Genomic DNA, 25,830 nt, shown 5'->3' with positions numbered 1-25,830 from the left:
CCCAATAAAATGTAAGCTCCATGAGGGTAAGAACAGGGTCTTTTTTGATCAATTCTGTTTCTTTCCTTGGAACTGTGCCCAACCTATAGTCGATATTTGATAAATATTTGTTTAATGAATAAAGGGATGGACTTATTTTTATTTCAGTCTCCCACAGTCAGCAGTATCCTAGGCAGCCAACTTTTAATGCTGGAAAGGACCCAGCAGACAACTACGAAATGTCATAAATGAATTCCTCAGGGCAGTTTTGTGATTCTAGTGTGTGTGAACACTTAAATGGTCTGACTAGACGGCAGTGGGTCAAGACCCCTTCCTTGGAAATCATCCCGAGCTGTTCCCTTGTGGTGGTTCCAAGAGGAAGAGAGGGTCAGGAGTTGCCCTTATCCCTGAGAGGAAGCCTGTTCATTGTACACATTTTCTATGTATTTTAGGGGCTGTCATATTAAATCCAAGAGGCCTTAACTCCGTGGGAGTTTTCTTCCTTCTAAGGCAATCTTCTGAGTCAGCGTTCTATCTGGAGTCCCCTTTTACCTTTTCGTGGCTCTTTCCCTGGTGAATAGCTGAACAAATTAGGAAAGCATAGATCCTTCACAATGAAATAGTAAAATCTCTTGTAAGCCCAGCCTTGGCTCGCTCTTTTTAAATATTTATTTATTTATTTTTCCCTTCTTCTGCCTCCCCCACTCCGGTTCAAGCCGCAGTTTCTCAGTCTAATTGTGTAGGACACAGCTCCCTGGCCCAGGCTGGTATTAGGAGCCTTGTGCTCCCCACGCTGAGGCAGTCGGTTGCCAGTCGTTGGTCGGCCGCTCACAGAAGCTCATGGCAGCTCTCGCTGGCTGCTGGCCGCTCATGATGGCTACCGGCCACTCACGCTGGGCACTGGCTGCTCCTGGCAGCACACGGTAGCCCATGGCAGCACAGCAGCCCAGGACAGCTCATGCCGACCTTCCAACTGCTCTCGGCATCCCAGCTCGAGGGAGAGCTGTTGGTCACAGTCTTAGTTGTAGAGGGCGCAGCTCACTGGCCCGTGTGGGAATCGAACCGGTGACCTCGACGTTAGGAGTATAGTGCTCCAACCACCTGAGCCAGCATCAAGGAGCGAGCTAAGCCATGCTTCCTGTTCCTGTTAAAACAGTGGTCTAAAAGAGCACCATCGCTTTATCTTGATGCCTTTTCGCTTTTTGTGTTACTTCTTTACGTAAGGCTGGCTCACTGCTCAAACCTATCTTGCCTTGCCTTTTTTGTGAATCACTGGGCACCTTGTTTCTCATAATGGCACCTAGTGATTTCTACTTTACCGCATGGTCGTTGTGTACCTACATGTATAGTTTCTACTTGATTTAAGCTCTTTGGGAACCCAGATGTTACTTCACATATTTTTATAAGCACCAGAGTACCTGGCACGCAGTGCTTGATTAGTTAGAGTGAATTTTTCCTGCCAACTAGTAGGTAGTTTGGCCAAAATTACGGTGTGAAGAAAGCCCTTGGGCGTCTGCATTCCAACTTCCTGACTTGAACCTGTATAGTGTCATAAACTGCAGGGAATTACTTGGATAGACCCTAAAGTCAGGGCAATTAGGATTTATCTTTTCTTTTTTCTTTTCTTTTTAAGGAATATTTTTACCGTTCAGTAGCATTAAGTATATTCACATTATTGTATAACCATCACCATTATCCATCTCCAGAACCTTTTCATCTTCCCAGGCTGACAGTCCATACCCATTAAGCAGTAGCTCCCCATTTCTTCCTACCCCCCAATCCTTGGCAACTACCATTCTTCCATCTGTCTCTGAATTTGACTACTTAGGTAACTCATGTAAGTTGAATCATACAATATTTGGCTTTCTGTATCTGGCTCATTTCCTTTAGCATAATGTCTTCAAGGTTTATCTATGTTGTGGCATGTAACAGAATTTGCTTTTTAAGGCTGAATAATATTCCATTGTATGTATAGACTACATTTTGTTTATCCATTCACCCATTGATGGACATTTGGGTTGTTTCTACTTTTTGGCTATTGTAAACATTCTTCTGTGAACATTGGTGAACAACAGATAGCTCAAGATCCTGCTTTCAATTTGATATACGAACATCAGACAATTAAGTTCACAAACTCATCCTAGAAAAAATGCTACATATGCTACATGCCTCATTGCTATGGTCACCTTCACTACGGTCACCTTCTAAGTACTCCCCTTGGGAAGCTATGCACTGATGCCAGCGCCTACTCCACTCTTCAAAGCAATTTTGGAACTCTTTTTCTGGAATGGCCATCAGAGCTGTTGTATTACTCTTGATGTCCTAAATGTCATCCAAATGTCTTCCTTTCAACATTTCCTTTATCTTCGGGTAAATAAAGAAGTCGTTGGGGGCCAGATTAGGCAAGGAGGGAGAGTCTTCCAATACAGTTGTTTGTTTATTGGCTAAAAACTCCCTGTGAGCTTGTGCATTGTCGTGATGCAAGAGCCATGAATTGTTGGCGAAAAGTTCAGGTCGTCTAACCTTTTCTCGCAGCATTTTCCTCACTTCCAAATAGTAAACTTGGTTAACTATTTGTCCACTTAGTACAAACTCATAATGAATAATCCCCCTGATATCAAAAAAAGGTTAGTAAATCATTGCAACAAGTTCATGAACTTAATTGTCAGACCTTGTGTACCTAAGAATGGAATTGCTGGGTCATACGCTAGTTCTGCGCTTAACTTTGTGAGGAACTGCCATACTGTGTTCCACAGTGGGTGCCTCATTATATATTCCCATCAGCCATGTACAAGTATTCCAATTTCTCCACATCCTCACTAATACTTTTCTGTTTGGGGGGTTTGTTTGTGTTTTGTTTTGTTTTTATTTTTGGTAATAGCCATCCTAATAGGTGTGAAGTGGTATCTCATTGTGGTTGTGGTTTTGTTTTTTATTTCCCTAGCAATTATTGATGTTGAGCATCTTTTCATGTGCTTACTTGCCATTTGGTTTTTTCGTTTGTTTGTTTTAAAGATTTTATTGGGGAAGGGCAACAGGACTTTATTGGGGAACAGTGTGTACTTCCAGGACTTTTTTCCAAGTCAAGTTGTTTGTTGTCCCTTCAATCTTAGTTGTGGAGGGTGCCGTTCAGCTTCAAGTTGTTGTCCTTTCAGTCTTAGTTGTGGAGGGCGCAGCTCAGCTCCAGGTCCAGTTGCCATTGCTAGTTGCAGGGGACGCAGCCCACCATTCCTTGCGGAGGTCGAACCGGCAACCTTGTGGTTGAGAGCCCACTGGCCCATGTGGGAATCCATCCGGCAGCCTTTGGCATTAGGAGCATGGAGCTCCAACCGCCCGAGCCACCGGACCAGCCCGCTTCCTTGCCATTTGTGTATTTTATTTGGAGAAATGTCTGGTCAAGTCCCTGCTGGTTGGTTGGTTGTTGCTGAGTTTTGGCCAGCTAGCCTTTTGATTTGCAAATACTGTTTTGTTTTGTTTTGTTTTTTGTTTTGCAAATCCTTTCAAGAGGGTGTTTGCTGTGTGGTGCCTTATGAATATATTTCCATTTATCTTGTTTAGTTTTAAAAAGTCTTTCTCTGTATAAATAGATAGGTAGATAGATATAGATATATTATCAATATATAAATAATGTATTTTTTTATCCCAACAGTATATCCTTTCAGGCTCTGATGACTTCAACCTGTATATGTGGAGAATTCCTGCAGACCCAGAAGCAGGTGAGTGTACCTCTAGTGTGAACCTGCTGCTGATTTTGGCTCCATTGATTCTGGCATGCTGTGCCCTGAAAGGACAGATTGGTGACAATAAGGAAGATATTTCTCTTTCAACATAATAAGTTTATCAGAAAAGTGACCAAAGGAAATTTTAAGTAAAAATTAGAAGCCAAATTTAACTATAACCCTCATCTATAGCCATATATGACATAGTGATGCTCAGCTTTTTTTTCTCCTAAGAACTTTTCTTTAGACTTCATAGACCTCCTTTATATCCATTTCTCTCTCTCCTATTTCACACCTAGAATATTTTTATCTTGCTTTTACATGGTTTTCCTTTATTATCCATCTGCATGTTCCTGCTTATTCCTCCACAGATAGTTGTTAAGGCCTCTTTTCCCTTTGGCCTCCCTGGTGATATGAAATAAAGTGGAACTTTTTTTGTTGATGGACAGATGCACTCCTTGGGGTTTGGCTGACCTCAGACATTAAAGAAATTAGGAAGAAATATTTCTGCATTTGCTGTAGATATACTCTGAAAAAAAAGCCTGCAGCTTTCTATAAATTTGGATCTAGGCCAGCTGAGGTTTCAAATAGCCTCAATCATTCTTCATTCTTAATAATAGTGTCCTCACATGCTCAGTTACGTGTTACACCGGTTGCTTCCTACGGGTAGAAAAATGTGTATTTTTCATTCTCAGGACAGCTCAATATAGCCATCTGCTCTGGGTGATAGATACATGGCATCAAACTGGGAAATGGCCATTAGGAAAGTTATAGAAGACTATGTCAAATGTCTTGCATGTGTCTAGTGCTCAGAATTTAGGGAAGTTGTTGGCTTGCCTATTGCTGAGTTAACAATATTGTTACCAAACATCTGCCTTTTGAAACTTGTTGAGGCCCACCTTTGGTGTAACTATCCTACTGCTGTGGTCTGCTTACTAAACCTGTTGTAAAAGGCCTTTCCCCCTTCTGGAAGTTGGAAAGCATGATGAATGAAGCAGCTTACCTTTTATCCATTGCGCCACTGGCCCCGAGACAACAGCTTACCTTTTAAGCACAACCAAATAGGACAGCAGCATCTATCTGAACATAAAAAATGATGGTCTAGCACTAGAGGTAGTTCTGTATTAAGTCTCCTGCCCCCATACATTTTAGATTAATTAGCAGAGACATAATCTTTGGGCTTAACTGTACCTTTTACCTGATCTTGAAAAGCTTTTAATTATTAAGTCAATATGACTTTAAAATAGAAAGAGGATAATCCCCCTTTCCCCAGGACTATTCTCTGGAATCTTTTTCATGGTTGTATGAACAGAGAAAGGGGAAAGAATTGGCAATAGTATTGTTGATATTTTCCTCTTCCTGTTGATTTCTATACTGACTTAGGAGTGTGGGCCACTGTTAGGTTGACTTTATAAGTAGAAAAAGGAAGAATGGACAAGAAGAAATCTATTGTTTAGGAAAACTGAAAGACATATTAAAAAAAACAGGCAAAACTAAAGTATATGGGAATGCACACTTGGATAAATAAAATTATTTTAAAATGCAGATAAGTGATTAATACAGAAGTCGGTAATGGTTACTTTAGGGGGGCAGACGGGATTGTAATTGGAATGAGGCTTATAGGGGCCTCTGAATGGCCAGAAAAAGTCCATTTGTTGCCCTGGTTGTTGGTTGTAAGGGTATTCACCTTATAAAACTTCGTTAAGCTATAGTTTTTATGCTGGTTTCCATCTTTTTAAAAATTCCTTAATTTAAAAATTAAGAAAAATTAGTTTATAACCATGGGTCAAAGAATAAATTACAATAGAAATAGTATTTTTTACCTGAATAAAAATAAAAACATGACAGAAAGGCATTTAAGTACTGCAAGGGTATTTGGCCCAAATCAGGGGTCTACAAAGTGTTCTGTTCACATACCCACCCCCACAATCATTTTTTTTGAGTTATAACTTGCATATAAAAAGTATATATTAAAATACACTTTTATTGAAGAATAACTTAAACCTCTAAGATGCCCACCATGATAGGGCGTTTGTTGCCCTAGGGTAATGCCAGTGATTAAAAAAATCCTTCCAGAAGCTTTACTCTCTACCCCTGTAGTCCTTTGAGTGGTGGCTATGAGAAGGGCCTTATTATGATTTTTCCTCCTTATAGCCTTTTACTCATTTGAAGGTAGCTCTCACATCCCCTTCTAGAGCTCCTCCAGAGATAGCACCTGCGCTTATTTAGCAGTACCTCAAAGAAATGATGTCAGTTCCTTGGATGTACAGATTTCTCTCCTCGGGATTTGTTCCACCTCTGTTTAAAGATTAACTGAATAAGTTCAACACATGTAGTCTGACTAGACCAGAGAAAATCTTTGGCTTCCTGATATTACGTGTGCTACGTGGTCATTCAGAAAGTACACTCAGGATCACGTAAGCTGTTTTTGGACGCCACAGAATCCACGGTCTGCTCGTGCTTAGGGTTGGCTAGAAGCCCCATGGATTCCACATGGGCTGTGGTTGGTCCTGGATCCCCCCATCCTTTACTTGGGTTTCTTTGTACACAAGCACAAGACCTTCTGATTATCTCTTGTTGGATCCCTAACTGATAGTTGAGGGGTTTGCTTTCTCTGTGTTAACCCTCCACATTACATTACCAGTCTGTCACAGCAAATATGTCCCTTTGATCATCATCTTACTCTGCGTGGGACTACAGTACCTTTTCCGATTATTTTTAGCAAAACCTTGGCTCATTTGGGGACTCAGCCTTCCTGGCACTATTCTGACAACCCACCCACATTTTTCTTTCTTGTTCATATACTTCTTTTCCTATCCTTCCTTACTTACTCTTTTTTCATTTCTTTTACTATTTTTATAGTTAAGTACTTCTTATTATAAAAGTAATACACGTACCTAAGTTTAAAATCAAATATATTACAACGCTTATTTTTTCAAAAACTGCCAACAGTTTCTTTTTCTTCCTATAGCATGCACATAGTATTTTTGAATTTTCCATTTTGGACATTCTCTTTTGGCTTTCTACTATCGAAATCAGCTAGTTTCCCAGAATAGGAATCTTTGATCTCCTATGAGGAGGGTATTTGCCTGGCAGTTGAACTATGGCTATAAGAGCCAGATAAGGGACTAGAGCTGTAGATCTCATATCTATACACAGATTTTCATTTAACCCCACCCCTAGCTGAGTCTGGTGTCCCTAGTCCAAAATTTCTTTCATTTGTCATTCCCCAAGCCTCGCTTATGTGGGAAGGAGTAGTTTCCTGGCTGTGTGTACTGGGGGAGGAGTGTGATGGTGAAATTGCTCTTTATACAGGCTTTCATCTAATCCTTTTTATAGCCCCACCCTTCAACCTTGTTTCAGGGATACATAGCACCTCTTTTTACTTTTTACATGTAATTCTCTATTTTCAAATGTTGGCAATTAACTTGTAGTTCAGAAAACATTCGGCAAGGTTCAGCAATGCAAACATAACATATGAGGGTGAGATGTAATTCTTGGGTTCTAGCTTTGAATGCTTAGATGACAAAAAGTCTGTCAGGAAATTTCTAATCTACTGCCTCTGACTGAAACAAATACAACATGAAGCCGAGTTCACTCCCTCTATGCCTTCCAGTTGAATGTAAGATACTACCATGTTTCCCCGAAAATAAGATCTAGCCAGACAATCAGGTCTAATACATCGTTTGGAGCAAAAATTAATATAAGACCTGGTCTTATTTTACTATAATATAAGACCGGGTATAATATAACATAATGTAATGTAATGTAATATAATGTAATATACCAGGTCTTATTTTACTATAATATAAGACATAGTCTTACATAATATATAATATAATTAATATAATATAATATATAATAAATATAATATATACCGGGTCTTATATTAAGTTTTGCTCCAAAAGATTCATGAGAGCTGATTGTCCGGCGAGGTCTTTTTTTTCGGGGGAACGTGGTAAGACAGGTCGTTACGAGGAAGCTGGCTTGCCTTAATGGCATAATCAGATGACAAGCAATCAGCATTTATTGAATGCCTGCTGTGTGCTTCACAGTGCATGCCAAATGCTGAGAGTCTAGATGAAGAGAAGTCCTGAGTGTGAGCTAAATGCAAGAGCACCTTTTTCTTCACTCTTCTGTTCAAAAAGATGGACAGTCACAAACTCCAGAGATGAAATTTATTATATAAACAGCACTGACTTGAATTGGCTAAGTTATTCGCATTGTGCTTTCCGGTGGGCTTAGAAAATCATTTTGAGATATAAAATCTAAAACCTGCCATAAAACTTGCTACCTGGCAAGATTAGGCTTGAGGTTTTAATTGATGTCAAATAACAAATCATTTTTTAAAAACTTCTTTAAAAATTAGAGGAAGGATTGCGGTGACCGGTTAGCTCAGTTGGTTAGAGCGTGGTGCTGATAACACCAAGGTTGCCGGTTCTATCCCCACATTGGCTACTGTGACCTGCGCCCTCCTTAAAAGAGTCAAGTATAATACCATTGTAGCATGAAAGCAATATGTAACCAATAATCGTGGCTGTTTCCCAATAAAATTTTTAAAAAATGACTTTAAAAAAAACAAAAATTAGAAGAAGGAATAGAACTGGGAATTTTGCTGTGGCGAAGAAAAAGCCCATCAGAATATGTTTTACACCTCTGAAGTACGTAGGAAGAGCATCTGTTTTTATGTGATAAATCTGAAAATAAAATAAATAGACCTGCAGTTATGTATTGAGTCAGTGTGGTGTATTGAAAGGAGCATTAGGCTTTAAAAATCATACCTGGTTTCAAGTCCAGTGCTGCCACTAACTAGCTGATTGAATGATTCATTCTAAGCAGGTTATGTAACAGCAATTGTCTGAGCCTCAGTTTTCTTCTGTAAAATTGCCTCTGTCCCCACCACCTCATGAGATGATTTAACAGTCTTAGAAGTTTTCTGAAAAATTATGTGCTTTCAAATGTAAGACTTTGTTATTGCTATGTATAAAAAGATCAGTGCCCCTAGATCCATAATTTCCAAAGCATTTGCTTCCTTGTAACTTAGGTACGGAAGTAATGGATTTGGCAATGTGTGTTGGAGGTAGTGTCTCTGGAAAATATTCACATTGCCTTCTCCTTCCCATTCCCCTAATTTTTGTTGAAAAGGGCTTTAGAGTTTTCACAGATTAAGTTGCTTCCCCTGAGATATGCCTCCACACTAAGACCTTACTATTTATGGAAAGAAGCATAATGTAATAGAGTTGGTAGGCCTGGGTTTAAATTCCTGATCCATTTGTCTTCTGGTTGGAGGCTTTGGAAAGATTGTTTAACCTTGCCAAACGACTGTTTCTTCATCTGTAAAGTAAGAATATTAACAATACAGAAAGAATAGTAATATCTACCTTCTTCAGGACGTTGGGGGATAATCAGTAGCCACCATGACTGTCATTCCTCATTAAGAAAGCTTTCTCCCTTTTAACTTGGCTCTGAAAAACTCCTTAGAGACCAAGACATGGTGCCCTCCTGAATGGTCGGTTAATTGTTTTTGTATGAACATTGCTCTTGACTCAGTAGTTTAAGAGGGGGGAAGTTGTATGACAAATTTTCCCCTGAACGGAGGGAAAAACATGCAATTTCACTTGCCAAGTCCCTGTAGCCACTCCCACTGCCAGTAGGCTGATGAGGTAGGCTGGAAACAGCTGTAAATGCATTTTCATGAGCCTGCATATGTGTGCATTCTCTGTCTCCCCTCCTTCTTCTAGACATGTGTTCACTCTCAGAGAGTTAGGCCTGGGCACCTGCTTTTCCCTCCCATGTAATTGGAAGAACAACTGTTTTTAATTGGTCACAAGTAGTTGGTTGCAAACATATGTGAAGTACAGATGATGAAAGAAGAACTTAGCATAATTGACTTTTTTGTGAAATTAAGCATTGCTGTCTGTGGAGCTCTTGAGCCTTACTGACAGCACTGGCGGTCCCCATCTGGCTTTTCTTAACTCTTAAGTGGTTTGTGATCCCCAGGAGGCAGCCACTGTTCTTCCGGTCTTGTCAGTACCGTGATTGTTTTTCTCTTTATGGTCTGAAACTTGGAAACCTTGGGAATGCGCACTCGGGCCTTTTGGAATTGCTAAGAGGTTGTTTAGGCAACTCTTAGAATAGAGCCAAAAAGAAGTCGTCCCTTGTCTCTCATAGCAGTAAATTCTTAATTCTACCAATGGAGTCAGGAATGAAATAGATTAATTTCCTCAACAAGTACTTAGGAAACGTCATTTTGGTAGATAATAGCTTTAGCCTTCTCCTGCAAACCTTGTTCCAAAGAAAATGATGAGATTTACTTCAGTTTGTTTCCTTATGAGTATCCTTGGATAAGACATTATTCAAAGCCCTGTGGGCAATTGAAACGTAAACACTTTTTTGCCCTCAAAGAACTTCCAATCTAAAAGGGATGATAAAAGGGTGTGTATGTGCACACTCTAAATTTAAAAGTGGGTTCCAAGGCCCATTAAAAGAGTAAATAAGGAGGGCTTGAAGAGATTTGGGGTATCAGTAAAGTTTACATGGAATTAGCATTACAGAGGACCCGGAAGGATAAGGTAGGATTTTAGCCCCTTTATTTTTCTGCTCTTACTCTAGTAAAAAGGCTAAACCAAAGAAACATTCAAAATTGACAGCAGGAAGATAGAGAAAGGGAAACATGTTGGATGATGGAACCTACCAATGGAGACTGGGTTCTTTTCTGCATGTTTGTATTCCAGTCTAATACACTCACATCTTTTCATTCATTCATCAACTATTTATTGAAAACCTACTCTATGCTAGGCACTGTTCTACAGGCTTGGGGTATAGCAGAGGAATATATAATATGTTTAAAAGGTTAGAAGTGCTGTGGAAAAAGAAAAAATAGAGCAGAATAAGGGGGATAGGAAGTGTTATGGGGATATGCAATTTTAGATAGGATGTTCAGTGTAGGCCTCATTGAGGTCACGTTTGAGCAAAATCTCAAAGAGGTGAGGGAGTTAGCCATGCAGATATCTGGGGGAAGAACATTTCAGGTAAAACCAGTACAAAGGTTCTAAAGTGAAAATGTGTCAGGTGTGTTTGAGAAACAGTAAGGAAATCAATATGTTGAAGCACAGTGAGGGAGGGGGAAAGTAGTAGAAGTTGAAGTCATAGAGGTAAGTGGGGCACAGGGGTGACTAGTCATATAGGCTCTTACTAGAGTGAAATGGGGAGCCGTTAGAGAATTCTGAGCAGAGGAGTGACATGATCTGACTTATTTTAATACTTCACGATAGCTGCTGAGTTGAGGATAGATGGTGGGAGTGGGGCTGCCAAGGCTAGAAATGAGAACTAGTAGGAGTCTCACATAATACAGGTGTGTGGTGATGATGGCTTGGACCAAGATAATAAGGGTTGGAATCTGATATATTTTCATGGTAAAAACCACGAGGATTTCCTGGTAGGTTAGCCTGGGGGGAGCTAAGGAGTGATGGTGTCCTATTCTATGTAACCCCAAGTGCCATTGAGGGCCATTCCTAGTGTGATTGAAAGTTGCTCTTAGACTAAGGCATCAAGAAGTCTTGACCAGCTTGCTTTTAGCTTTTGAGTCAAAAGCATAGTCATTCTTTGAGAACTTTGTTGAAGTGAATTAAACAGAAGTAAAAGTTGGTGAGAAATAAGAGTGGTGTCCTGACCCTTAAGGGGCCTGAGGGGACAAATTTCTGGCTGACTCTTGTGAAAAGATGAGCAAAAGTAAGAAGGAGAGGGAAATGAGGACCTGTATGCTTAGCTCCTTGTCTTCTCAGGGGGGACATTTGGCCCTGGCATTTTAGGGAGGTCTGTTTCAGGTTTCTAAGCAAAGGGTTTTTTCTGAGTCCCTTCTGTGTCCTGGGATACCCCTAAGGTAGTGAGTGCGTCACTGATGCTGGAATGTCACGAGACGCCCAATAATTTTCTTCCCTGAGGTCTTATAGTAGAATAAATGAGGTGATTTATAGTCTTCCCCACCTCCCAGCATCCTTTCTGAACCAAAAGAAAGATGGAGGCAAGGGAAGTTTCGCCTTGACTTACAAAAGAAACCCACAAAGTAGTGCCACATAATTGGCTGAGCCAGCCAAACGAGATGGCCCAAATGACCATTGGTTTGTACAGAATTGTAGAAATAAATGACAGTTCAAGGATGAGTGAGGTCCTTTTTCCTGGGTATATGCTATTTTATTCGTTGTGATTAGGCCATGACTCTGCTCGGTAACCATGGGGGGAGGTTGATCCTCACCAGGCCCCTGGCCCTCAGTCTTAGAAATGACCCTCAGTCTTAGAAACCTTAGAGATTATGTAGGTTATATAATTCTTGGAAAAAATAATCCCTGCCAAATTCCTTCCAACTTGATTCTGCTGTTGATGGGCAGGATCTGGGTAGGTAATGGAGGAGAGGTAACCCCAAGCTCTTACTGGTACTGTCATTTTCTCTTTTTTTTGATACTGGCATTTTGACTTTAGCCATTTCAGGCTAAAGAAATCTATTTCTCTGAATTATTCACATCTCCAGGACTGATAAAAATTTAGTCTCTAAAAATCATTGTATCTCAACTGTATAGTAACAGCTGTATTCAATCATCTGAGATCTAGAAACCAGGAAGGGGACTGTAGAGAACCTCTCTGAAGCCCCTTCATTGCTCTGATTCTGGGGACACAGCCCTGGTTACCTTAAACAAATGGTGGCAATAATTCATCCTGTAGCTGTTTACACCATCAGTCTTGGCTCCATTGACTTTCTCCTCCTTTTCAGATTTCCTAGGTACCAGTTGGGGTGGGGAAAAGGAGAAAAGACCTCGTATTAAAGTTACTGCCAAGAAGAAAAGCCAGATGAGGTCACAGTGCATGAAAGAACAAGTAGAAACAGTTTTTCCATGGTCTGGAATTTTCAAGCATTGATACCCTTCAATTATACTTCAGTTCCGAAAGTTACTATAATTGTATTCCAAATAACCTTTGACAAAAAGTTTGGTTTGGTCAATAAACTTCAGTTCTGTGATAGCTGATTCTTTAAGACATGAGATCCTCTGTCTTCCTTTGATGGTGCTTATTCTAGAATTGCCCTCTCCTAAAACACTATCCATTTAACAAGTGCTTCCTAAGCACCTGCTTTGGTTTAGGCATTGTGCCCCAGGTTCTAGGTCTGCAGGAGATCCAGTTCTACTCTCATGGTCTATTCATTGTGTTAATGTGATGAAATGTCCTGTGGTGCTACTGTAGAGCTTGCACTCAGGATACTATTGGACAGTCTCCCTTTTCTCCCATCTACATTTAAGACTTAAAACCAACTTATATGATAACTGCCAGAAAGATTTAGAAATCAGTTGTGGGCTTCTAACTCCATTCCTATTCAAACTCTTTCATTTCTTAAAGTCTACCAACATGATGAAAAGGATATTAGGCATTATAGCCAAATAGATTCTGGTTCAGATCCAGGTTCTGCCATTTACTCTAGCTCTATGACTTGAGAAGTCCCTTAAATTCTCTGAGTCACTTAAATTCCTTTTCTTGGAGGCAGTGGAATTAAACAAGAGATTGGTACAAGGCTTAACCTGAAGTTTCTTTGCTAGTGACCACCCCAGTGTGGGTACGGGTAGGAGTAGGGTGTTGGAAATGCAGACTTCAGAAGAGATTGTCAGCAGGAATGCTATTTGTTGAATCAACCTTATATAGAAAAGAAACAGACCCAAAGGAACTCATTCGGGGTGGTGAGATCACTGTTTTGGGACAACGGTATTAGATTCTCATGGATCCCTTTTATTTTGACTAGACTCAGGTTACCTTTCCCTCCTCCCACTCCAACCTAAGAATGCAAGGGTCTCAGGGTGCCTAGGGGTTTCCATCATGACATTCTACCTTGGTGCTTAACCTTTCCTGATCCTTTTTCTTCATAAAAACACACCAGTTCTATTTCCTAGTCACACTCTTTTCCTTTATGGTTTATTAGCAAACTTGATGATGTTGGGCTGAGATATGAATGGCTTTAAATATATTATCCATCCTGGATAATTCAAATATTAGTAATATCAAATATGGGGGGAAATTTAGCAAAGGACATTTTTGTCATTTACCAGGTAGAGTAAGCACGTCGTGCTAGCTAAGTTGGCACTACCAAGACACAGATCAGTGCAGGCTGAAACCTCTTGCTGTTATTAAAACATATGTACATGGCAGTAAAGAGGGATATCTTCCATGAGGCAAAAGAGTTGTGTCAGGAGGCGAAAAGCGAAGACAGCTTCTCTAAACTAGAGCCACATTATTTCTGGAGAAGGGATGTTTGTTCTAGTCATATTCCTTGTAAACACTGAGACGACGTGTTTGGAATGAATATTTGAACAAGGTGGAGTTGGAGTGGGATGGAGACAGGTGGAGCTGAGACTGTACTTTGTGCCCTAGTGGTGCCATGCTCCTGGTAGGGACTAAGAAGGTACTCATTGCTTAAATAAGTGAATGCTCATTTGTTTATATCTCAATGCATCATATTTGCCAGTTGGCCAAGGGCAAAGGTTGGCCATCATGTACTGAGCTGTTAACAGATGGTTGCTCAGAGGTGACCTTGTTCAGAACTTGGGTGCATGTATTCTGTGTGAGTGTGATGCCCTTACCAGTGAAATTGAACCTTTGAGATTATCCCAAGTTCATAAATAATGACGTCTTTATCTATGTTACAAGTTCCAGGCCTCTGGTACTTTTCTCAGTAATTAAAGAAGAAAGTCGGGGCGGCTGGTTAGCTCAGTTGGTTAGCGCACTGTTCTCTTACCAACAAGGTTGCCTGTTTCGATCCCCACATGGGCCACTGTGAGCTGCACCCTCCACAATTGGATTGAAACAACTACTTGACTTGAGCTGATGAGTCCTGGAAAAACACACTTAAATAAATAAAAAAAAGAAAAAAGAAAACGAAAGCCTACAGGATGGTCTTTAAAATACAACTTCCTATCATTGGCCCTTTTTTTTTTAGCTTCCAAAGGCAATTCCCTTTTAAATGTTGATTTTCGCTGTATCTGTGACCTCTTCATTTTAATCCATATATGGTGTCTTTAAGGCCCCCACTTTCTAATTCAGATTCTCAATACTTGGGCTCTGCTTCTTTCTTTATCCTAGTTCTCTCTGCTACCAGGGTAAGAAAAATTATGTATAATTTTTCTCCATTATTGTCGCCGTGGTTTTGTATGTTTGCTAGTTTTGTTTGCTATCTGCATCATAGAAATTGAGGGCAAATGGATCAGAGATATTTTTATACATTTAAGTAATTATATGCTCCTGGCTCAGCTGCCTAACTGTTCCCAAGCAGTTCAATCTCATTTTGCTCATGACTGGCCTTTTCTAAGGTAATACTTGGATTCTATCTTGGGGATCAAAAACTTAAGAAATGTTTTAAGTGGCTGTAACTTCATTGACAATGGAATTACAGTGGGTAGGCGTGGGCAATGCTTAAAGGCTAAATAAAGACTCTTGGTAAGAGCACATATGCTGAGAGATATTTCATCTTACCTCTTTCCATAGCAACTTTATCTGTAAGATGAAGCTTTCTGCTGGTGGTATAGTTAATAAAAAATCTCGGCTCCGGTTCAGAGCTGTTTGCCTGTCATTACTGGAACCTATTTACTTTCATGCATTTCATCATTTGATTTTTGTTTCCTTCTGTCTTCCCAGGTGGCATTGGTAGGGTGGTCAACGGAGCCTTCATGGTGCTGAAAGGGCATCGGTCTATTGTTAACCAGGTCCGATTCAACCCCCACACCTACATGATCTGCTCGTCTGGTGTAGAAAAGATTATCAAGGTGAGGTACCTTCCCCTTCTGTCCTTTTAGAGAAATAGTGTAATTCACAGTTGTAAAAAACCAAAACAATGCATGTAGGACCTCATATAGCTAAATGTATGAAAGGTCTATCAAAATTCTCAATTATTTTGACGTATTGCAAAATATTGAAAAATTGATATTAAAAAGAGTGATTTCAAACCCTCCGTTCAGGACCATTTTTAAAAATAGTCACTTGGCTTTGAAACTAGACGCTGTCTATATGTTGCTACATTCCCAGTGGCCTTTGGTCTTGAGTCTGATGAATTCTACTTTCCAAACCTCATCTGGAGGTTAGGAAGCCACCATCCCCTCACTTAGTCAGTGTGCCCTTTGCATTAATTGCTGTCCTAACATGGCACAGAGATAACAAGTGACTGCCAGAACCACAGCTAAATTGTCTCAGGACATACCAAAAACCACTGCATGTGGTCGTGCCTTAGGCTGCCTACACACTTGCAGCAGCTGCACATCGACTGAATAAACTTGACTCTGCCAAGGGGCATTTCTAGAGCCTCCAACAGAGAGACCCAGCCGGGCCTGTGTCCGCAGAAGGATGTCCACTCCCCATCATTCACATTCCACTTGCAAGTAACTGTTTTCCACATTTGAGAAAATGAGGGTTTAGGGTAAATGATGAATTCTTAAGGACCCTGGATAATTTGACTTTTAAGTAAAGATAGATGATATTCCCCTGCCCCCTAAAAGTTAAAACTCCTCCCGACCTCCCCAAAATGGCATTAAAAGAACATTCTAAATGGAGGGAATAGATATTTAATTATTTCACTGAACTGAAGGAGCTTTCAGAGAAAAAGGCAAAAGTGGTTCATGATGATTTGATAGTTTTCATTTTCTTTTGTTCTTTACAAAAAAACAAACAAAACTATCCAGAGTTAACCAACTTGTACCTGAGGCAGGGGAAGCTATCAGAAATGTAATGTTGGAGTATGGTCAGTATGCTTATTTGTCCGGTTCCAGCTTCCTTTAATTAGATTTTGTTGGTCCTGCGGTTCAGGGCTGACTTGCACGATGGCACACATTTCCCCATAGGGCTAGAACAAAACTTATAGACCATATTTAGTGACTTTTTCTTTTTACAGATGGTGATATTTAGGTTATTAATGAACTATCTGGAGTTAATTACACAGCTAATTAGTGGTAAAGCCCGGCCAGGCCTGTTCTTTGTTCTCCCTGGTCTACTGCCACACTCAGAGTGCTCAGGGAAGGCAGCAGGCAGCCTGCTGCTCCTGCTGGGTTTGAGCATCTCAGGAGCCCTGCACGCGGGCAGGCGCTGAATGGGCCTTGCCCCTTGCATCGCTTTCCCTTCTCCTTTCGCCTATGACTAATGGGTTGGCACGGTCCATGTCCTCTCCAGGCCTGTTGACATCATTCTCTTTCTCAGAGAGCTCTGCTTGGGCATCTCCTTTAGAAGAGAGATTCCTGCTTGGCTGTGCATTCTGGGATGCTTCTGTGCTGAGTCTTCCCAATTACTATTTAGTCAACTGGAGTCCTTACCCTAAAGATCATAGGTTGGAAACTCGCCAAGTTCTCAGAGGAGAAAGAGAAGAAAATGTTTTCTCTGTGAGGTTATCCAGACTGAACTGTGGAGCTTACTGCTTCCAGGTTTCAGTGGGGTCTGAATCCTGCCCCACCAGGGGGGCATGTTTAGCCATTTGAAACCTGAAATCAGTACAGTTTGTGCCCTTGAGCAGCTCTTTGAGCCTCTCTCCCCTCTGTCAAGTGAGGAATTAACCATGACTTGCCACCCAGGAGTGCCTTGTGAATTACCTGTGACTCTCAATTTCGAACTATTTTGATAAATGCCTTTTCCTGCTTGCTATTTCAATGGCTCAAAGAACATCATCCTGCCGTATTCTCGTCCAGCTGGACACCTGCTTTCTCTCTACCTCTCCCCGTTTCACCCCACCTCCTCACTGTCTTGTCCTTTACGGTGCCTCTCTAGCCCTATTCGCCCATAACAGGTCTTCTATCCCCCGAATGCTTGCACTTAGCAAAAGAGGGAGTTCATTTTGTAGTTAAACGTAAGTGGGAGCAACATGGGGCAAATACTGTCATTTTTCCTCGAAGGCCAATATTCATTCATCAACCTCATATGTGTGATAATACCTGTGTGCCATTTGTGCTAGGCCCTACGAGGGACACAAAAGTAAAGATAGGTAATGCAGGTCCCCCTAGGAATTGATGACCAGGTAGTAGAGACAAGAAATAAAGATAATGGAAAATGCAACAGGTACATAAGGGACCAAAAAAAACAGTGCTATGGAGGAGGGGGAGATTTTTTTCCCGTCTGGGGTAATCTCAGTGTATGTAATACTTGAACTAGATTTTGAAGAATAAAGACTGTAAAAGGAAGGAGAGGAGTAATATTAGAAGAACATTCTAAATGGAGGGAATGGATATTTATTTCATCGAATCAACAACTATTTATTAACCACCTACTGTGTTCCAAGCATTGTGCTGATGAATAAACGCTCAGGAACAGCAAAGTGTAGGACCTGTTCAGAAAATGATCATGTTTGACCAAAGTGAAGAGCACAAAAAGGGAGGATTAAGATATAAGGCTGGGAGGTAGGCTGGAGGTAGGCTCAGACAGCCTTACAAGCCAGAATGCAGTGTGGAGAACCCTGGAGTAGCAATTTAGGTCCTAATCTGTGTAATTTTTCTTGGTAGATAGACACATTTCTAAATTTAGTTTAATAGCGCAAAAAGAGAAGAGGGGATTAGAGCTGCTACCTCAAGTATGTCATGGTCACTTGTTACTTAATTGCTTTCCATTCTGATGATGCCTGAATAAGAATTGAGCTGTATCCTTTTCCTCTTGAACTAAACTTTCCACTGAACTTGGAGAGAGAGCTGCTCATCCTTCCTTTTACTCATGAATCTGGCCCTAGGAGGAGGCATGTCTAGCTCCATTTAACATGGCACAGGAAGTTATATTTTCATCGCTTCTCTTTTGAGTTGTTGATTTTCACTGTAAAGAAATAAACATTTTCACAAATGCTTGAATTTGATGTTTTATGGATGAGGACCAAGATAATAGGGACCATCCGTACTTCTGGTGTTCAAAAGTCTCTTTGAAGATGGGTCTAAAACTTTCTGGTTGAGGTATTCAGCTGCTAAATGCAAAAGACATCACCACAATTTGTTGGTGCTTTGGTATAGGTTATGGAAATGATTCTCATTTCTACAGACGAGAAAAGAGACTTTCAAGGGTGAAGTCATTTGCTCAGGGCCATGTGAAGTGCAGTTCCTACCTGTTCTACCTGCTTCCACAGCTCTACACTACAAGACCCTTGAAACCAGACGACTGGCTGTCTGTGATGAGGGTTTTGTTTTACCCTGAATCTTAAGATTAGATGACACTCATCTATTGATTGCTGAGATGATTGAGCTGAGCTTCATCCAAGACCCCCAGCTAACTAGGACCTGAGTGGGAACCCATACTCAAGTCGCCTGCCTCTTGTTCCATTACTCCAAGCTTCAGGAATGGAAGTCTAACTCAGCTTAATATGTTCCAGAGCCCAAATAAAAGCTGGCTTTCAGTGTTATGATTTTCATTCCTGAAGTGAAGACGTGGGGCCCTGGGTAGTAGATTAGAACCTAGAAACTGGCTTGTTACATAGTTGGACCAGCATCTCGCCATTAATATTCTTTTAACAAATTTTGAGTTTCTGTGAAGTCCATATAGATTTATCTTCATGATAGATCATGTGGTTAGTGACATTTTACTATTTTTAAACTGGAGGAGTTAGAATATACAATAAGACCCCAAAACATCCTAAGGGCTTTGCCTTTTGGACCCTTCATTTTCCTTTGTAAGTCACCAAACTTTATTCCCTTGGACATCTGTTTTCGGAGATAGTCTTGAGCTTGTTGCGGAAGGACATGTTTAAATGTTTCCCAAACATCGAGTCTCACAAAGAATATGAGAATCTCTTCAGACAAATGCATTATTTTCTGCTACTTATTTCATGTTAAGTATATTCCAGTGTTTCTCACAAGTTGGTCCCCTCCACTTACTCATTCTTTGAATGCTTGTTAAAAATGCAGAGCCCTTGGGGCAGCCAGTTAGCTCAGTTGGTTAGAGTGTGGCGCTCTTAACAACAAGGTTGCCGGTTCGATCCCCACATGGGCCACTGTGAGCTGCGCCCTCCACAACTAGATGGAAACAACTACTTGACTTGGAGCTGATGGGTCCTGGAAAAATACACTTACATAAATAAAAAGTTTTTTAAAAATTCAGAACCCTGGTACCTACTCGTGACATATTGAATCAGAATTTCCAAGGGTGGGGCTCAGGAGTCAATGCTATAATTATTCTTCAGGTGATTCTTGTGCATTCCAAAGTTTGAGAACACTCCCTTAAAACTGCCCTGGGTGAGATTATGAAACTGGACAGAGGAAAACACTTGAGGAGTTGTGGGCAGGGAACACAGTTGAAGAAGGAATGAATCTGAGTTGGGAATTAGTTGGAAGAGAGCTAACCTAGAAGGTTTCTTCAACCCCCTTGAACTGGGATCCTCCAAAGAGGTGCTACTACTAGAAGGTCACGTAAAGCACAGAGGGAACAGGCTTGAGGAAAGGACTCTCACAGGGAGGCGAATTTATCCTTGGAAAGCTTTGGCGAAATGAAGCCATTGTCTTGATAGAGACTAGGGAATGAGGAGCCACTGTTGTCTTGATTGGGTGCCATCTAAAGATAGACACCAGCCTGTCAGGCAAGAAAATCGCCTGGAATTTCATGTGAGTTGCCATGGCTACCGGCTGATATAACCCAGCTTTTTTGTGCTGCTCTGTGGACCAGTCTGGCAGTCAGGTGAAGCTAATAGTTCTCATTTGCAGTGACAGCTTAATTACCTTGAACTTGATTTTTGCATAACTCATTCAACTTGTAAAATTGAGCCTTTGCCTTCAGATAGACCCGAGTTTGAATCTTAGTGCAGCCATCTTCAGCTATGAGCCCATGTCTAGGCTAGGAGACCATGGAGTGGAGGGGTGTTAAGGGATTGGGCCGCTGTCTTAGGGCAGGGGTGTCCTCCCCATTCCTGCAGTGAGAGAACAGTTGGGGAGCCAGCAGCTCCCTGGTTAAGAGAACCCAGTTTCCTGGGTAACTGATGCCTGCATGTCCAAGAGGGAACTGCAGTGTAGGCAGTTGGCTATTCTCATCAAGCTCCAGTAAGCAATTCCCAGAAGTTAAAAATAGAAAATGTTGCAGTTGGGGAGAAGTGGAGTTACAGGCTGAAATAGTAACTGTGGTGGGGGACTGACTGCTGGGGCTGTTTTCACTTCAGCCAAGTGGTGCCCCTCTGCACAGCTTCAGTCTTCTGAGAGTGTGGATCACGCCGGCCAACCTTTGGTCCTCCTCAGTCCTCTGAGGTTGTGAAGGGGGTGATTGTAATTTCCATACTGATAGAGGAAGCTAAAGTGGGGCTGTGAGGGAAATGGTGTACGATTATCCTGGGCCCTAGAGACACTACTTAGGTCTCCTGACTAATGCTGTGTCCTAGACCATGTTTCCCCCACATCTGCCTCTAGAAGCCTGGGTTTGCCTGTGTGCCCTATATAATCCAGTCTGACAAGGAATATATTTTTCAAGTTAGTTGGCAAGTCCTGGCTAACTGACAGGGAGGGTCTGGGGAAGTTCTGCCTTGGTGTTTTTATAGCCACTGCTTTAGATACTTTCCAGTCAGCTCTCGTTGGTCTTGTTTTCGCCCCATGTGCAGATCTGGAGCCCGTACAAGCAGCCAGGATGTACCGGAGACCTGGACGGTCGAATTGAGGACGATTCCCGCTGCCTCTACACCCATGAAGAGTACATCAGCCTCGTGCTGAACAGCGGGAGTGGGCTGTCGCATGACTACGCCAACCAGTCTGTGCAGGAAGACCCCCGGATGATGGCCTTCTTTGACTCCCTGGTGCGCCGCGAGATTGAGGGCTGGAGCTCCGACTCCGACAGCGACCTCAGCGAGAGCACCATCCTCCAGCTGCACGCAGGCGTCAGCGAACGCTCAGGCTACACCGACTCCGAGTCGTCAGCCTCGCTGCCGCGCTCCCCTCCGCCCACGGTGGACGAGTCTGCCGACAGCACCTTCCACCTGGGCCCGCTACGGGTCACCGCCACAAACGCAGTGGCGGCCACTCCGCCACCGCCCACGCGCGAGGATGCAGCCTCTCGCCAGCAGCGCATGTCAGCTCTGCGGCGCTACCAGGACAAACGCCTCCTGGCTCTTTCCAATGAGTCCGATTCTGAAGAAAACGCCTGTGAGGTTGAACTGGACACGGATCTCTTCCCCCGGCCACGGTCTCCCAGCCCTGACGACGAGTCCAGCAGCTCCAGCAGCTCCAGCAGCTCCGAGGATGAGGAGGAGCTGAACGAACGCCGAGCGTCCACACGGCAGCGGAATGCCATGCGGCGCCGACAGAAGACACCCCGAGAAGACAGGCCCAGTGCCCCACCCAAGCCCACCAACGCCTACATTGGCGAAGACAACTATGATTATCCCCAGATCAAAGTAGATGACCTCTCCTCCTCCCCCGCCTCCTCGCCTGAGCGGAGCGCTTCTGCTCTGGAAATACAGCCAAGCCGGGCATCACCAACTTCCGACATAGAGTCAGTAGAGCGAAAGATTTACAAAGCTTACAAATGGCTCCGCTACTCCTACATCTCCTACTCAAACAACAAAGATGGAGAGAGCTCCCTGGTGTCCGGGGAGGCAGATGAAGGGAGAGCAGGAACCAGCCACAAAGACAACCCAGCCCCTTCTTCCAGTAAGGAAGCCTGTCTAAGCCCCTCCATGGCCCAGAGGAATCAGGATGTGCCCCCCGAAGGCCGCAGTAAGGATGCTTTTAAAGAAGGGACTTCTTCCAGAAATCCCAGCAGTGGCCCAGGCCATGAGCACAGCAGCCACTCTCGGGCAGAGGCAGCAGAGGACACCTCTCAGGACATTAACAATGGTGGCTCTGTAGAATATTCCTTTGAAACCAAGAAACTCAATGGAAAGGCCCTGAGCAAGGGCCTAAGCAGCCGGGCTGAGGAGCCGCCCTCTCCTCCTGTCCCCAAGGCATCTGGCTCCACTCTCAGTAGCGAGTTTGGCAACTGTCCCAGGACCCAGTCTGATGACAGTGAAGAGAGGAGCCTTGAAACCATCTGTGCCAACCACAACAATGGACGCTTACACCCCCGCCTCCCTCACCCCCACAACAATGGACAAAACTTTGGGGAGCAGGAGGCAGTGGCCTGCTCTTCCCCAGGACATTCGGACACTGACCATAGCTTGTCCCTGACAGGGACACTACTACACAAAGATTGTTGTGGGTCTGAAATGGCCTGTGAGACCCCCAGTGCTGGAACGAGAGAGGACCCCGCTGACACCCCAGGCACAGACAACAGCAGGGCTGTTCACAGCCATAGCGGCCTCAAAAGGCACCGAGTCGAATTGGAAGATACAGATTCAGAGAATTCCTCCTCAGAGAAGAAATTAAAAACATGATAAATGCAAAGGGAAAACAAAAAGCTACAAAAAGGAGCTTTACAAAAAAAAAAATTTTAATCCTTTTTAGTGAACAAAGAGGAAAGGAAAAAAAAGTATTAAAGGCACATACAACTGGGGCCTAAATATTGTGTCTGCTGCTGCTCCCTTCTGTTCAACAATGGGTCTGATGTGTAGCTGGCCATTGGCTTGTGCTGTGTTAAGAAAGGGAAAAAATCCAAGTGACTCCTTTCTAGTAAAATTTGGGCATAGTGTACCTGTGCAGATTCTGTTCAAGTAAACCCTTGTTGAGATGTTTTACTTGTTCTTGTGTGTGTGCGCTGGCACGCGTGAGCTCATTGTCTCAGACTTTTCTTTCAGTTCTCCATCAGAAAAGATCTTCTGGATCTGTACTTTTTGCCATATCACCTTGTTTACATGCCATTGGTGTTCTGGTCTTAATGATGAGTGCCTGCTAAATCAGGTTGTGCTGCCAGTGAGTAGTGGATTTATGCTGAAAAACTGGAGAGGAAAATGGAAATAGGCCTTCAGCCCACTGGCAGTGCTGGAAAGGAAAGCATGGTTCCTTTCTTAAAGAAACCTTCCGTGTTTTCTCTGTAGCACTTCTGCATTGAGCATTTAATATAGACATTCTACAAGCGGAGCATTTTTAATGCTAATGAGAGGGTAGCACTTAAGGTCAGATTCAAGAGACCATAGATCCCTGATAAATTTCACTGGTTGCAAATTGAACAGTGCTGCAACACATACTGTACGGAGGCCATAAAATATAACTAGTTGTGGGTAACACTTTAACCAGTTAGGTGCTTAGTTCCTAAGAGGAACTCAGAAGGCCTGCAGGCGCTTCCTTGGCCCCATGTGATGGCGTGTAGGCGTATTGAAAGGAGGGGAAAAGACAGCTCTAACAAGATTTGTGCTCAAACTACTAAAGTGAATGTTGTCGCTGTGTTAAAAAGTGTAGTAAAGAGCAGAGTGTGGTTCTATATTAATTTAATTCAACCCAAAATGATTGGTGAGAATTGATGCGCCTGGCATCTTCCATCAGGCTTCCAGTTGACAGAGGCTGTGGTGTTCTGACTAGATCTCTGGCAGAGATCTAACATTCTTATTAAGTCTCTTACGAGGCCGAAGGCGTGGAGAGAGGAGTCAGTGGTTTAAGACTCCTGGCCTCCAGAAGAGACTTCGTTTTATTGAGGTAGATAAAGATTGAGAGGGGAAAAGACCAAGAGATTTTCAGCATTGCAATGTGGTTACAGTCACTTGGTTATCACTGAAGGGTTGTACAAGACAGGAAGACCTAGGAATGGCCAAATATCTTGTTGGCATAGATGTTATGAAAAGGCGGGACATACTGACAAGAAATGAGGAAGAGAGAAGAACACTATAACTTTCTTGAGCACAAAGGTGCTAGACAACTAGGGAGTGATGCAGCCCACAGGGTGTGTGACTGGGGTGGCCTCACTGATCCTTTTAGCAGAAGACCTGTCCTACTGGAATGGGACCCAGGGGAAACATCCTGGAGGATGAGGATTTCGATGGATTTAGGCACTGGGGGAGTGGGGTGGGGTGGGGGTTATTTATAAAAGCAAGGTTGTTAATCTAAGCCAAAAGGAGGTATCATCTTGCTGAGCTTTGTGAAAGGAAAGATGTGCCTGGTATGTGTGATGTGACTTGGGTGTGAAAACACTGTTTTAGGAGGAGTCCATGAAGAAGCTTGAGTAGCAGTGGGGATGCTGACAATTTAACACCTGTAATCTCACTGGGGGAGTGGGAAAGCGATGCTGTAACCATTAGAATTACTTTGGATTTGTAATCAAAATGGTTCTATGGTTTGCCTTTTGACTATTCACAGATAATTTGTAAATTCTGGTTTTATAAGCCCAAGTCATTTTACATTTGCTTTTCCAAAATTTATTAAATTGGAATTTTTTAATCCTTTATATACAAAAAAGACATAATCACTCAGTGTGTGTTTCTCTTCCCCTTCCTAGTCAGCATACCCAATCTTTTTGTTGTATTTAATCAGTGGGTTAGCCTCTTCTGACTTCTCTAAGGACAATCCACATATCTTCCTGGAGAATAAAGGAAAGTTCCCTTGGGAACTAGCCAGTTGGTAGTTACCAAATGCAGAACTTGGCCTTTTCATGTTAAAAGGCTTTGTCTCATTTGGGTACTCAAAAGAGAAGTCAGAGTTCATTCTGGTTCAACTTCGATTGTTTTTTGGTAAGGATGCCGTCCATTCTTGATAGAGACTTCCTAGCACCCCGAGTTTAGCTTGTCAGGGGATAGGCGCCCCCCAGGTGCCCGCCCCCAGTGGCGGCTGAGACACGCTGGTCTCTGTAGCCTCTGCACTCTCATCTCCAGAAATCTCCTGTCCGTGATCGTGGTCCTGGAAACCTGGCCAGAACCACTTCCTGCCAGGGGCCCTTTACCTAAACCCTTGCAGAATTGAGGCTCCAACTTTGGAGGCACATGTAATCTCCAGATTCTTCCACGATAGGTGTTTTTACTGGCAGGACAGATGGCACTGCTTACATTAAGAGCTATTCAAAAGTGCCTCTTAGGATTTTTTTCTGCATCCTGTACATAAAATTTTAAGTGGCTGGTCCAGATACTGTCCACTTTATTTTCCACTTTATTTTCCCCGTGGTTTTGCAAGTGATTCCTGTGTCTCTAGGACAGCAAGTAAACGAGTTAAAAGAGTAGTTGGCTTGGGGCAAACAAAGGTTGCTACTGTGCTTGATTTACCAAGCCAGGAGTCCCTTGTTTGTCAAGGTGCCTTCCTCTGCTGAAGCCTTATCTCCT

At 42.6% G+C, this 25,830-nt stretch overlaps 1 protein-coding gene across 2 annotated transcripts in view; it reads left to right on the top strand.

Annotated features, from left to right (window-relative positions):
- DCAF5 (DDB1 and CUL4 associated factor 5) overlaps window positions 1-24,964 on the top strand; it is an 87,640-nt gene extending 62,676 nt beyond the window's left edge. For both annotated transcript variants that reach the window (XM_081047495.1, XM_081047496.1), the window contains exons 7-9: window positions 3,629-3,695; window positions 15,369-15,496; window positions 21,259-24,964. In XM_081047495.1, coding sequence (XP_080903621.1) covers window positions 3,629-3,695; window positions 15,369-15,496; window positions 21,259-23,025 — 1,962 coding nt within the window. In that variant the 3' untranslated portion in view covers window positions 23,026-24,964. The remainder of the gene's footprint in view (window positions 1-3,628; window positions 3,696-15,368; window positions 15,497-21,258) is intronic.
- Window positions 24,965-25,830: the final 866 nt, after the last annotated feature.

This window comes from Rhinolophus hipposideros (genome assembly GCF_964194185.1).
Source record: "Rhinolophus hipposideros genome assembly, chromosome: 5".
In the NCBI taxonomy this organism is placed as follows: domain Eukaryota; kingdom Metazoa; phylum Chordata; class Mammalia; order Chiroptera; family Rhinolophidae; genus Rhinolophus; species Rhinolophus hipposideros.
This window is presented reverse-complemented; position numbering and strand designations above follow the sequence as displayed.